Genomic DNA, 15,816 nt, shown 5'->3' with positions numbered 1-15,816 from the left:
TAAAAATACCCGCCATTTTCACTTTCGAGTTTCCTGCGGCGGCGCGGCTGCACCGCCGCTCAGTCAGTCGCCCTCCGACTTCCGCCGGAGACGTTGGCCGCCCTCCTGCGCCGCTCGCCTCGTCGTCTCCAGCCTCGCATCCTCCGATCCTCCGATCGGACCTTTTCGCGCCCTCGAATCCGCCGTCGGAGCGATGCCGATGCGCCCCGAAATCGACATTTTCGTAACTCTCCGCCGACTCTATCGCGATTAACGACATTTCCCCAAATTGAGTCCAAAACTTGCCGAGGACTTACAGAGAAATTTATTTTTTCTTGCATTTTTTTTCCGTCAGTGTGTCAGTATATCATGGACAAAAGTATATAGTCGGATAGTCGAGTGTATCCACTAGGATTCGCGTTCAAATCGACCGGTAGTTTCCGCGTTTCTCGTTCCGGGAAGTGCATCCCTCGCGTCGCGGTGGAGCGCCCCGCGTGCCCGGCGGCTGGCAGGGCCGGCGCCGTGGAGAGGTTCGCCGGCGCCCTGCCGTGGGAGGCCCCGGGGCCCCCCGCGCCCCCCGCCTCGCCCGTCGCGCCCCCCGCGGGCCCCGCGCCCCCGCCGGACCAACACGCCGCGGACGCCTTCTTCGCCGGCATGGAGTTCGACCTCGCCAAGGGGCAGCCCATGGACCACTGGATGGACGACGTGGTACGTCCATACGAGAACCCCTACTTCCTTTGATTCTTGGATCCATGTACCTATTCGCATTATCTTGACTAGGTCACGGTTGCTCTGCGGATTTTTCTCCGTATTTTTAATGGAATATGTACGGTCCTATGTTAACTATATTAACGTTTTACTTAGCAAATACCACTGTTTATTGAAATCTATTATTGAAATACTATTGTGACACGTGTTACGATGCATTACGCATCTTTTTTAAATACGGTGTTTGAAAATGATGCTGAATACACCGAAACACGTGTCCCAATAGATTTTAAGAAATGGTGGTATTAACTGAGTAAAAGATAAATTAAGAATGGACGGATTTCACCACAAAGTGACACCAAATAAATCCGTTGATATTGAAGATAATATTTCGTCCCATTATGAATTCGTGACATCACACTCTTTTTTTTATTTTTCGCGCGGTAATTATCAACCAAGATATTTGTATCCAAGAAAATTATATTGCAATTCTTTACGAGTAGTTCGGCGTCGTTTTTTTAATTACCTAAAGTCCAGGTGACTTTAAAATCTAGCTACGGCTTATGCAACACCGCTTGTCGTGGCCCTACTCGGCCTTCAACTCTCGCCCTAGTGCACGGCTGCCCGGCAACACGGCTTCGTCTTCTACGATGTTCCGTTCCTCCATTACCGCCACGTGATTGCACACCCAAATAAAATGGCGGACATTTGGGGCTGTGTGCTGTTCGGAGAACGCGGTAAACTTATTCGCAATGTTATAATTATCTGTCCGTATGTGCGGGCCTTCGTATGGGCCGCAAGGCGTTCAGGCTTGAGGTAGGTCTACTATGTATTATATTCGCGAGCCGTATCGCGCTCGGATCAGGTTTGTTTCCTTATAATACACGAAATGTACATCGTTTTAGCATGCATAATCATGTGTGGATACCTCGAATAACGAATACTAATTTTGGACAAAGGAAAATTATAATTTTACCGAATAACACACTTCATTCAATTTAAGTTTTCAACAAATATTATTTTGCGATATTATGTATTTTTGTACATTATTTTTAAAAAAATACATAACGATGATTTCTATTATTTTATTTATTTTTAATTTGTAATACCTACCTGTATTAGGTAGAATTACATAAATAAGCATCGAATTCAATAATATATATATATATATATATATATATATATATATATATATATATATATATATATATATATATATATATATATATATATATATATATAAAATTATATATATTAATTAATAATATATATATATATAATATAATATATATTAATTACAATATTGAATTTATAATGGAGGGAATGACTAACGTGTTGTTTTTCCAGAAAATGAATCAAGTACGTGTGCAATTAGTGTATTTTTATTACGTGTATTAGGTATTAGGTTTTTGTTTTTCGTGAGTCAATAAATAAAAGGTGGTAAGATACTGGTCGTCTGACAACATATGATTCTTATAATTGAAACAATGGGAACTTGTAACATTTTCGTATTACGCAATTGAAATATTGTGGCATATTTCTACGTAAATTAGTGCAAATAACAATTTATTATTTTTTGCCTGTAATTTTTTTTATTTTTTAAGGGTTAAATAATACATATATCTATTGAGATCTAAAAGTAAATATCAAAATCCGCTACGTCCATATTTTTTTACATTAAAACATGTTTTTGTTGAATACTGAAGCGTTTTCTAAAAAAGGCTAAAATTCTCAATATCATATTATATTTTAAGATAGACAAATCCGATAATTTTGTTTTTTTTTTTTCGTAAAATCGACTTTTATGGATCTGGCAGATTTCGAAGGTAGACGACGCATAACTAACAAAAGAGAAGAAGTATTCTTTACGAATCTCTACTCTGTCATCTAGACCCGACATAAAGGAGAAGGAATATGAGATGAAATCAATTAGACTGATCTGATGTAATAGGAGGGAAATACAACGTCTGATACATTGTAGTGGCGATGTATTAACGGTGACATGGTTTTGTTTAGTAGACAATTCCAGATTTTCTCCGCTGTTGTGGAGTGGACCAGACATGGACGCCCATATACGTAAAGTTACCCTCGCGGCGCAAGCGTACAATGCAAAAGTAGGTTAGAGCCATTGCCTAACCATAAACTTGCGTCAGTTATCTGACATGTCGCTCACTCCTTTCAAGAACGTCATAAATCAAAAATTGTCGATTTTCAGTTGTGCATGTTTTCGGAATGCCCAGATAATGTACTATATCCCGGCAAAAGAGGCATATTTTTAACTTAATATTTACCCGCTACATGGCAAAAAGTGTAGTTTTTGCATTTTGAAGAAAAGGTATTGTTAATTAATTTTTTTAAATATCCAAAATATTTTTTAAATGGAGAAAAAACCAATTCAGGTTTTACCTAAAAAGATCTGTTGCACAGTAAAAATTTATAAGTGGCTTGATATTTATTTTTAATACATTGTATTATATTTTTGAACTTTAAAAACGTTCTCCTGAATATTCTAGTTTTTTGATTTATGACGTTCTTGAAAGGAGTGAGCGATGTCTGAGATTGAAATTTTACAAATTTAACTTTTAATTTAATTTTTAGTTTAATACTTAAACATAGATAATATGTACCTTTTCTCGTAGTAGGTACATTTTTATTTTATTTTTATAATGTTTATTAGTTGCCTAAGAAAATTCTCCTTTAACATTATGTACCAGGATTCATAGCATATTTATTTTATATATCGTATATCTTAAAAACTACCTCCGTAGCGCAATGGTCAGCACGCGCAGCTACCGTTCTGGAGGTTCCGGGTTCGATTCCCAGGGGGGGTCAAATAAATTTAAGTGATTTTTTCACTCTAATATTTATTATACTATCCTGGACTGGTACCTGAAGCGGAGGGCTTATCACCTTTCCTTCATGTGTTTACGATCAAGATAAGACTACGTTTATATGATTCAGTGCCCTATGCACCATCGGGGTGCGGATAAGGGATAGAGATTTCTTAAAAATGGTAGTTTACGTGTAAAGTAAATAATAAATGAATAAGGTTGATCCCTAAAAATAATACTATACAATAGTTGGCTACATTAGAGAAGCCGTATTTTTCTGTCTGAATATTTTCTATAAAATATTAAATTCAATTTTCATATTTGACGTGAGGAGGGGGGGGGTAGATTTAAAGATTTTTCAGGATTTTTAGATTTATTTTTTATTTTTCGGGATTTAGATCGGGGGAAGATTTTTTGTAATAGAATATTGATTTTCGGGATATTTTTTTCTGTTTATGGAAATGTCCCGACCGAATCTCGTACAAATATGGCTACCCGAGAGCTACGCTCTCAGTGCGGCTGTATTTTTGTATAATATATTGCCATTTTCAGTAAAATTTAACAGAGTTCTTTTTGTATTTTTTTTCCTTACAGACATCTGTCATCGGCCCCACTCCCAAACTTGATATGTAAATTGAGCACCGCCGAATAGCCTCAGACCTAATTAACGAACCATAACAAAATATTTTTCATCGAGTTTTACAACTTGCATACGAAAAATAAACATTGTTTATTTTTCCTCATTATAATTCTGTCCTTCCATTTCGAAAGCACACACATCCACAGTAAATAAATCGGATAACAAAAAAACGGATTTAAAAAAATGAGCAGTGTGGTTGTAAATCGTGGGTAGAATAGTGAATGTTGCACGTGTGTAAAGTGATCACTTAACCAGCCTATGAAAGGTCATAAACCCTGTAAATACCCAGACTTCCATATACTTCTTCATCGTTAACGAGATGTTAAAAAAATGTATTTTATTTATAATTTACATTTGAAGCACTAAATTTGTGATTTCCATTTTATAATTAAAATATAACTTTGTTTTAATTATGTATTTTATTTGTTGTTTTTCGTGCGTAAAATATAATATATTTTGCGTGAGTGTACTGGGAAAAAACGTTAACTCGAAAAAATGCAATTTTGACTTAAAGATGCATATTATGATGTTTTCAACGTTCTATAAACACACTTAGTAGTTTAAATATCATATTAATGTTGTTTGAAAGGTAAATTCAACTTTGTGTTTAATAGCGGGTATTTTATTCAGACTAAAAGCTTTAAATAACAGGGATTATTGAAACAGGAATTTTAGAGTTAACGTTTTTTGCTAGTATACCGACGATATCTAGATTAAAAAATCTGACATTGATTTACTTGTTATTTAAACGTAATCGTTTTGGCTCTTATAAAAATGCATATGTGTTACATTATGCAAGCTGTTAATCTACATGATTAATGCTTGGAACAAGTGCAAGAATTTTTATATCTGGAAGCATGTTCTCAAAGGATGGAAAAGGTGGATTAAGACATTGAGAGATGCGTGAACGCAGGAAATAGAACAAATGCAAAAAAGACTTGGTACGACCAGATCAAACAACGTCTTGTCAAAAGTTTACGAAACCGGAAGGCATATATGACTAGATGTATGGATGTGAAGGAAGTTAGAAGTGTATGTCAGGATACAGGAGTTTAACATTTCATCCTCTCTGCCTACCCCTGCAGATAACGACGTATTGGTAGAAGTAGTAGCATACTAAATACTAAACAATTTCAACAAAACTTCAAATTCGGAATTAAATATTTCAATAAACTCCCTAAAGAAATTAAAAAAATAGAAGATATAAAAATTCTCAAGGAAAAAAATTAATGCCCATTACATATAAATCTTTAAAAAAAAAATTAAAAAGACTATTATACTTTTAATTATATAAAACATTAAGCCTTGAGTGTAAGTCCCTCTCCAAGCACGAGAGCTCAGTCTCTTTTTTGGAGAGGTACAGCGAATCTATAACTATAATTTTGCCATATGCATAAATGTTTAGAAATTGTATTATATTGTACTTAAAAATGTATGCTATACTATATTAAATAAATAAAATTTAAAAAAATGTTACAAAACATTCTAAGTAGTTCTATAGAAAATGACAATAAAATAAAATAATTAAATTGTGGTAGTGGCTGCTTTTGAAATATAGGGACACAATTAATGGTTTTAATATTTTAATTCACGTTATTATATGTATTTGCGTCGTTTTCCGGTTTTGCTGTTTCGTGATAGCGCATAACAAATTATTAAATATTCGGCGATTGGGTTACTATGCCGTCGCACTGTTTTTTTTTTTTTTTTTAACGAAATGCATTGCTCCGTCTAATAAATAAATTTAAAGCGTTCTCTTAATTAAGTACCACACGGTATATCGACGTGCCCTACGTAAAGTGCTCTAACTACATTTTTATCAATTTTGAGATATTTGGTGTATGTTATCAACTGACCGTTCTCTACAAATATTAACAAACAAAAAAATCTTCAAACCCTTATTCCCACCCCAATGGTGCATAGGGCACTGCATATAAACGCAGTATTATCTTGATCGTTAACACATGAAGGAAAGGTGATCAGCCCTCCGCTTCAAGTACAGTCCAGGGTGATATTGAATAAATATTAGAGTGAAAAAATCACTTTTATTTATTTGACCCCCCTGGGAATCGAACCCGGGACCTCCAGAATGGTAGCCGAGCGTGCTGACCATTACACTATGGAGGCGGACGAACAAACAAAAAAATATATATAAAATAAATTACGCCTAGTTTGCAGGCGTATAAGACGATATCTACATCGAATTTTCGAAATGACTACTTAATTTTGACAAGGCATAAAGTTTTAAAGGTAGTTCGCTTTTAGTAAAGTAACAATTATCGCGTATTCTCCCTCCTGAGCGGCATACAATGTTTAGTGTACATTACTCAACTGCACATATCTGCATTACATCATAAGTGCATCATTTATCGGCAAGGTCAGCCTTCCATTGTATAAATGTAATACCCGGGGATAAAGTTATTCTTCGGAATGTAAAATGGCACTTTTTGTACACTATATATCGCTCACTCCTTTCAACAACGTCATATATAAAAATCGTAAATTTTCAGTTGTGCATGTTTTTGAAATGCCCAGAAAATGTACTATATCCCAGCAAAAGCGGCATATTTTAAATTTAATATTTACCCTCTACAGGGCAGAATGTGTTGTTTTTGCATTTTGAAGAAAAAGTATTGTGTAATATATTGTTTAAATATACTAAATATTTTTCAAATGGAGAAAAACCATTCAGATTATACCTAACAAGAACTGTTGCACAGTAAAAAGTTCAATAAGTGGCTTGATGTTTATTTTAAATACATTTTATCATATTCTTAAACTTTAAAAACGATATTCTGAAAAATCAAGTATTTTGATATATGACGTTGAAAGGAGTGAGCGATATGTAGTTTTTACGATAACTTCTTTCCGTGTTTATACACTAAAAAATATTACCCACGTTTGATACCTTATATAGCTGTTTGCAATCAGAGGGTAGATAGTACTTGAATATAAAGTATAATGAAAAAGAAAAAAAATCATAAATTACATATACTGCTTCCAAAATACATAGTAAGCTCATAAATTTGTTTTTCTATTCTTTTTTCACTGATTTACCTGCACAAACCATCTCAGCTGTCCAAACTTAAAACACAGTAAGGGATATTTTTTTTGCATTTTTGGACTAAGTGGAATCTACTTAGTCCAAAAATGCAAAAAAAAACGAACTACAAAAAAAATGTCCCTTACTGTGTGTTTTGAGTTTGGACAGCCGATCTTAACACACCTTTTATTTTATTTTATCGATAATAACCGACGTAACGAATGAATTTTTTTTTAATTTTTATTTTTTTTAATTAAACACTTGAATATACCACATTAATGAGTTTTATTTTTATATACGACTAGTTTCGAAAACTTACAGATGTTTTCATCTTCTGGTAAAAATGATTGTTTTAATCTCATCATCTTCTGGAAAAAATTAAAACACTTATTTTTACCAGAAGATGAAATTTTTTATTTATTTATACTTTATTAATCTCATCATCTTCTGGAAAAAATTAAAACACTTATTTTTACCAGAAGATGAAAACATCTGTAAGTTTTCGAAACTAGTCGTAAATATAAATAAAACTTATTAAAGTGGTATATTCAAGTGTTTAATCTTTAAAAAAGAATGAACATGTCATTCCGTAAAGTTAATGCCGAATCAATAAATAATATAATGTAATAGTTAATTTAACACCTTTGCAATTAACGCATGATAAATGGCGTCATCCTTCAAGCTCCATTTCCTGACATCTAACGAGCCTGACGCGAGAAATGTCCTGATGATTTATTTTTCCTCTCCTCTGTGATTTACTCGCATGTCCCGCACCAAATTACATAATACAATCTTAAATAATTCCCATGACACGATTTCGAAATATCTGGCTCAAGTCTTCATCGAAATTAACTCTGCTTTCTATACCGCATTGTAAAAATGATCGTAAATTTATTGGTATTTTCTCATTTTTAATTATATGGTAGCAATGAAATACAACTTTGAAATGAGAAAAAAACTCATGTATTAAAAAAAACTGCTAAATATGTAATTGATTTGACTTAAAACATTTTTTAAACAATATCAACAGTTTGGTCTTAGGGCAATATAAACACCAAAATATATTTGGTAAAATATATTTTTTGTTTATTTTTCTGATCTTGTGTGTTTGGTTTTGTTTCTGTTTTTTTTTATAGGAATTACCCGCAAAGCCTTCACTTTTAGAGGCTTGTCTGCAGGCAGGAAAGTAAGGGTAGGGAAGGTAAATGTGAAAAATACATCACAAATACCCAGACTAATTGAAATTTAAATCTTTTCGAATTTATTTTGCAATAGCAATAGGAAATCTTAATCTAAAAAACATGTTTGAAAATTTATTGTGATTGATTTTATCTTGATCTGTGCGCATAATTTCACCGTGAATTTTCTGTAGTGATTTTCAAAATAAAATGTAATAATCGTCAAAAATGCACCTACGTTATGTTATGTCACTTCTCTTAGATCTATCTGACATTTATTTGCAATTTTTTCTATAGGTATCACGCGTGTTTAACAGGAACCCTGAATGCTGAAATTTTTATCTTATTTTTTATTTGTTGAAAATATTATAAGTATACCTCGATCCCGGATTAAGAATCACGACACATTTTCCTGATAATTTTATGTACCGGGTTAGGTATGTAATTTTTTCATACCATTTAAATAAATGCATATGTTTTAGTATTTTGAGTATTAAAATAATCACATTTATTTGACCCCGGACATCGTCCTCACGATTCAATTAAACTTTAACACACAATATCATGACTCCAGATATATTTTTAACACTGATATCGATTTTATTACATAACATTGCTTGTATTCTTGAATCACAATTAATGTCTGATGTTTATCATACAATATTCTTTCAAACGCATCTACGCCCTGTCAATATAGCCACCTAATGAGCTGTCATTTTTCACGTGTTTTCAATGTTAGATGTATTGAGTGAACAAAATGATATTTTTTTTGTATCAATTATCCATAAGGAATAAAAAACAATAAATAATAACAACAAATGAAAAATAATATATTAATAATAAAAACCTTATCCGCACCCCAACGGTGCATAGGGCACTGTGTCATATAAACGCAGTGTTATCTTGATCGTTTACACATGAAGGAAAGGTGATCAGCCCTCCGCTTCAGGTACCAGTCCATGGTAATATTGAATAAATATTGCAGTGATAAATCACTTCTATTTATTTTACCCCCCTTGGGAATCGAACCCGGGACCTCCAGAACGGTAGCCGAGCGTGCTGACCATTACACTACGGAGGTTGACAACATTTTTTTTTACAAAGGCAGATTTTACAAATGAAAAAGCAGTAGTAAATAAATGATCACAACACAATGATAATAATTAATGTATTTTATATTTGAAGCACTAACTTTGTGATTTTCCATTTTATAATCAAAATGTAACTTTGTTTTACAAAGGCAGATTTTACAAATGAAAAAGCAGTAGTAAATAAATGATCACAACACAATGATAATAATTAATGTATTTTATATTTGAAGCACTAACTTTGTGATTTTCCATTTTATAATCAAAATGTAACTTTGTTTTAAAAATCACTATAAATATTTTAATACAACTTAATTATAATATCTACTGGTTATCTTCGAAACCGGTAGACATTATAATTAAGTTATAATAATAAAATGTAAATAGTGATTTTAAAACAAAGTCATATTTTAATTACAAATATTTAAAAGTAAAATATCGTGAAAAAATGTTCCGACTGCTTCATTTTATCAGAGAGACAGTCGGGATTTTATTAAAACATTAAAATACCAGATACGATGCGACCTTGATCTTCGAATTCGCGACTAAATGCGCGTCTTTGGTTATTATCGCAAGATTGCATATACAAGTATGTATAGTAATGTATTATTATTATTTTTGTACCAAAATTAGTTCCGTTATCAGCGCTGTTATATTCCAATACGGCATTTCGTGCCACCAACATAACCTCTCTCAACAAGAACAGTCTGCAATTGTCTCGTCAAAGAAAATTATAAACACACTCGTTTAACAACGTTAAGGTGGAGATTGACCGGAGCATTTCGTCGTAACGTAACACGTTACGATGCTAGCATTTAGGCAGTCAGTACGCCGAGCCGAGCGCTCCATCCATAGTTTCGGATGCTCAGTGGTGCTCGCCGCGAGCGATGTTACGACGTTTTGTTACGACGAAATGCTCCGGTCAGTCTCCACCTTTACGAGGTAGGTAATCGCACAATTTAATATACGCGTGTGAATCTATTCAACCATATATACAGTGGCGTACATTTTATATACGCAGTGCCTAAGCAGTGCCTACCCTAATAGAATGAAAAAATATGGAAAACTGTTATAATAATAATAATAATTTAAACAAAGATAAAAAATAACTTAAAGTTTTCTGTTATTTATCCCCGACAAAACACGTATTCTTCGAGTTATGACAGAATTTTTTAATTTTTTAATTTTTAATGAAACGCTGTTTTCCTACTGCCTTTCCTGATTAAAAACTCTATGCACGCCGCTGCGTATACACACTGCTTGCTATATCTGTAAAGAAAAGTTAAAGAATCGTGCTTTTTCAAACCGAAATTTTGTTATGAAATAAACCTTTTTCTTTATAATTTCTGCGTTTGTAATCAAATAACATGGATCTTCATCGAAAGACATCTAGAGGAAGACCGAAGAATCCATGAATGCTACAGAAAGATAACATGATTCGAAGGCATGGCCTAGGTGAGTACATCTTCTCGTACACGCACGCCTATTATTCCGACTCTTGATCTGACCACGTTCAAGTTTTTGAAATACTCATACCAATGAAATCATACCAAGTAGTCCTCGGTCTTCCTCTGCTTCTATTACCTATTCACATTCCACATTCACCTCATAAATTTGTTGAACTATAATTTCTTCACTCATTCGATTCACATGCCTAAACCATCACAACACACCTTTCTTAATTATCCACCCTTCTTTCTGAACCTAATTCTAAAATTGCGGTCATAATATCTAAAATTAAAAAAACTAAACGCGTTCAAACTATGCAAATTTAATTATTATTATATGTAATTATTTTGTTTGTAAATAAAAATATGACTTGACACTGGAAGAACATATTCTTACCGGGTGACTGCCAAATAAAAATAAAAATAAAAAATATTTTTTTATCGATAATGCTTTGCATTCTTTCCTTACATCACTATTCGAACATCTACCATGCAACGATTTTTTTATTATTGCGCATTAGACGTGTTAAATGATATATCGCGATTTATTGATGTCGCCGAGTTTCGGGACACCGGGTGTAATACGTACAGAGAATCCCCGCCCATTCTATAACAGTGTCGAGGTCACGGTCTCCGGTGACGGGTGACGTCACCGTCAGGTGGTAGGCAAGCCGCCCGAAGAGGCACCGTTCAACAAAACAAAAGGTGCAAAATGATTCATGCTTGAATATTTATCCGACTGCTTTTTGCGCGGCTGCATTTTTTGTGCAATGCATTCGTACGTTAGTAAAAACGTAATGTAGTGGGCGCCCAAGAAAAACGCGTCAACTACAGAAATATTATAAAATATCATCTAAGGCCAACAGGAACAACAGGATATTTTGAATAAGAAACAACAGGATAAGGGAAATATGCGAGATCGAAGATGTCGTTAGGTGGGGTAGGCAACGAAGGAGATGGTATGCGCATGTGAGTGGAATAGAACCATCCAGACTCCCCCACATTGCACTGTTCGGCCAACCTCATGGTAGACGACTCCTAAGCAGACCACCAAAGAAATGAATTGACAACTGGGAATCGACATCGCAGGAGGCTAATCCCTCTTAAAAACATACCACAAGGCCTACACCAAGCAGAAGAAGAAGAAGATCCGGATTTACGTTACGAGTCAGTTACTGACGTCAGTACTGGCGCTGAGAACTGACTTACATTGTTTACACCGGTAATATAGAAGTCGGCACTGACGCGACAGTGCTGTCTGTACTGACTTGAAAATTAATTTATACGATAGCAGTACGGAGTCTGACTTGCCATGGATTTGAAGTCAGTCACTCACTCAATGTAAATCTGGCCTATGAAATCTTTCTTTCCCCCTATTTGTACCAATATACTGCTTAAGGCACTGCATCATATCGACGCTGTGTTGACTTGATTGTTAATCATATGAAGACAAAGTGATCAATCTGGAAGTTAGGAGTGCAAAGGCATACCGATGTCGTTAGCGAAGGAGCGTAGTGTGAAGGACATTACTGCTATGTGGAAAAGGAAATAGAGATAAAAAGTCGGTAGGAAATGAAAAATAATATTGTAAGCATTGCCAAGTCCAAATTACTTGGGATCGTTTAAAATTTATTAGAAAACGTATTTTATTTTATTTTATAAGGTATGACGTAGATCTGCATCGTCATTTTTAGTGATATCTCAAGTTTGACCGTTAGAGACTTGAGAATCGAAATATCGACTCTGGTATACTTAGCCGCAAAGCGCTGCCGTCGATATACCGACGATGACGCCAGTATATTTTGTATTCTGTAAAAACGTACTGTTTTCGCCTTGATTTGAAATGGGATATTTTTGCAAATGGTCGTCAGCAATTTTAGCATACCTACATATAGCAAAAATCTCAGCACTAAAACGGTTAAAATGGAATAAAAGTCCGCCTTGTGTATTTTTACAGATCGATCACCATTTCGCGATGGGAACAACGCTAATATTTCACTACAGTTCCCTTGGTTTTTTAAAAATAACGAATGATCGCCGTAAGCTCGCTGCTGAGTATACACGAACCTTGGAAAACGCTATTGTTTAATAATTGTTGTTTTATTACGATAATTAACTTTATTGATTTTTCTTGTGCAGAGTCGTGGGTGTCGTTAAGGTGGACGTTCACGAGATAACTTTTAGCGCATTTTTCCTAATAAATACGTCTTTGTTAAGTCCGTGGATACGCTTCTTCTTTTTCTTTACGTGTTTTAAAAAAAAATTTTATGGAAAATCAACAGTTACTAATAAATGACAGTAAACATGACAATTAACGCAAAGGCAATTATAGGTTTTCATAAATAGTGTTGTGTGGTAAATAGGTACCACAATTTCTTAAAATCTATTGTGATACGTGTTTAGATGCATTCCGTATCATATTCAAACACCGTACACGGTGTTAAAATGAAATGATGCAGAATGCGTCGAAACACGTGTCACAATAGATTCGAAGAAAAAGTGGTATTTATCAAGTAAAACTAAAATTAAAAATGGATAAATATTACACTACAATGTGACTACCGAATCAATAAATGAAATTTTAAAATATGTAATCTTTCTAAACGCTTTGTAAATGTATGAAAAAAAAGCGAAAATTGCATAAAAAATAAGTTAAGTCTGTTATGCAATTACTGCATATTTTTCTTGCTTGACTGTCATAAAATTATCAAGAAAATGAACGAAAAAAAGATGAAAATAATTTCTTTTGTAATAATTTTCGTAGATAAATTAAAAATAATGATAAAATTTTTTATTTGGCAATTACGCCGTTAGATAAGGCCATTTTCTTAATCGCTCGCTTTACCCAAAACAACTCAACAGCCGCACGTTTTACGCGAAAAGCGCTCTTTCGGTCGGTCGTAGGATTTCCGCGCAACGCTACATCGGCTCGGAGCCTTTCCGCTAATGTCGCTCTTTTAGCGGTCCGTCCGGGCGGGAAAATTCACGCCCGCCTTTAAAATTCTATGAGCGTAATGATATGAATGTTGGCGAGGTCACGTCGCCAGACAATAGTAAATCTGTTTCGGGCAGAAAATATTGACTGCCAAGGTCGCGCCGCTCACTGAAACAGTATGGATTATTTGCGGTGGGCATGGTTAGCATTGTCGGTGCGTAGTTTGTCGAGCGAATAGTTTGCGAATTTCCATTCACCGTTTTACCCGACTGTCCGTCCGCCTCAGTGGTGTAACGGTTAGCGTGTTTAGCTGCCGTGCTGGAGGTCCCGGGTTCGATTCCCAGGGGGAGGGGTGAAAATAATATTAACTACACTTTGAGTGTGTCCGAATAACTTATTCACAAATCTGGAAATGAAAGAGTTTATGCATAGTAAAAATCTTTTTTCATCTCACCATTAGATGTCTCTAGTGAAATTCTAGTGATTTAAGCACTATGATTCGAAGTAGTAGTGTAGTTTTCAATCATGTGTTTTTTAACAATAAAATACAATTCAGTAGACTCAAAACATCAGTGTTTGATTTTAACATTTCATGTATGAGCTATAAATTACTTTTTGTAGGTGCTCACTTTTCTCTTTCGAGATTCCCACTTCTTTTTAAATCTCAGTGTACATCCAATATCCAAATCCTACAGAGAATCTTAGTTTCTCGAGGTATGGTTATGTAAAATGTTGCATTTTTATTTATAATATCCTTGCACGATTAACGTATGTAGTACTCGTTACAGCATTATCTAGTTATTATCGGATATATATCTGCCGAAGGTCGCCGAGTAAATTGCAATTTACCGAACAGCGAGCATATTTTTGTAGAGTAATAATGTTGGCATTTTTTCCTGTACTATGAGTTGTAATATCGCGCACTCCTTTCAACAACGTCATATATCAAAAATCGACAATTTTCAGTTGTGCATATTTTCGGAATGCCCAGAAAATGTACTATATCCCAGCGAAAGCGGCATATTTTTAACTCAATATTTACCCGCTACAGGGCAGAAAGTATTGTTTTTGCATTTCGAAGAAAAGGTATTGCTTAATTTTTTTAAACTAAATATTTTTCAAATGCAGAAAAAACAATCAGGTTTTATCTAAAAGATAAGTGGCTTGATATTTATTTTTAATACATCTTATTATGTTTTTAAACTTTGAAAACGTTCTCCTGAAAAATCAAGTTTTTTGATATATGACGTTGTTGAAGGGAGTGAGCGATATGTTACATAAATGGTCTTATTATTTTGTTGTTGATGAATCTACTGCTTGATATATGCAACCTTCAATATGAGGGTATTAGGGAAATAGGGGTTCCTGTTTGTAAAAAAATCTTGGATGATAATATGAAGATTGACATTGGAAAAGTTTTATTTGTGCTGTTATATATGAATTAATTCGACGTTTTGAGTATGTCCAAATACTTATTCACAAGTCTAGATTATCTTCAATTAGTGAACAAGTATTTGGACACGCTCAAAACGTTGTAAATAAATTAACTAGTCAAATCATTAGCTAAAAATAAAAATAAAATGTATTTTCTAGCATTTCTCAGGTATGTGAATATAATCTAGGATTAGGACCTCACATACAAATCAAAGTGTTTCTGCTTAATAAAAAGCTTGCCTCGTTCTATCATAGATCTCTCTCGTGAAGTCTATCGAGTTCAAGAAATATGTATCGAGTTAATTCAATACATCTAGAAGTTCCAAGAATTTGATTAGCATGTTTGTCAATCATGGGTAGAATTGGTGAATGTTACACGTGTGTAAAGTGATCACTTAAACCAGTCTATGACGGTCGTAAGCACCGTAATTTTTTTCTTGACTTCCACATTTTTCTTCATCTATGTTGAGATGTCATCAAATAATACAAATTAATGCACGCTTACTAATACAGGTACTAAGAATAATCAAGG

General features: G+C 34.2%; 1 protein-coding gene across 3 annotated transcripts in view; it reads left to right on the top strand.

Moving 5' to 3' along the window:
* Window positions 1-15,816, top strand: part of ERR (estrogen-related receptor) — a 96,167-nt gene that overhangs the window by 8,936 nt on the left and 71,415 nt on the right. The window contains exon 1 of one of the 3 annotated variants that reach the window (XM_088277837.1): window positions 505-687. The exons of the other annotated variants lie outside the window; for them this stretch is intronic. Within the exon in view, the coding sequence (XP_088133963.1) occupies window positions 634-687 (54 nt within the window). The 5' untranslated portion in view covers window positions 505-633. Of the gene's footprint in view, window positions 1-504; window positions 688-15,816 lie in introns of those variants that run through there. 3 annotated transcript variants of the gene reach the window in all.

Source organism: Brachycentrus maculatus, unplaced genomic scaffold, assembly GCF_059751285.1.
Source record: "Brachycentrus maculatus isolate JH-2025_06_01 unplaced genomic scaffold, ASM5975128v1 h1tg000050l, whole genome shotgun sequence".
In the NCBI taxonomy this organism is placed as follows: Eukaryota; Metazoa; Arthropoda; class Insecta; order Trichoptera; family Brachycentridae; genus Brachycentrus; species Brachycentrus maculatus.
Note: the sequence above shows the minus strand (reverse complement) of the source record. Positions and strands in the feature narration are given on the sequence as shown.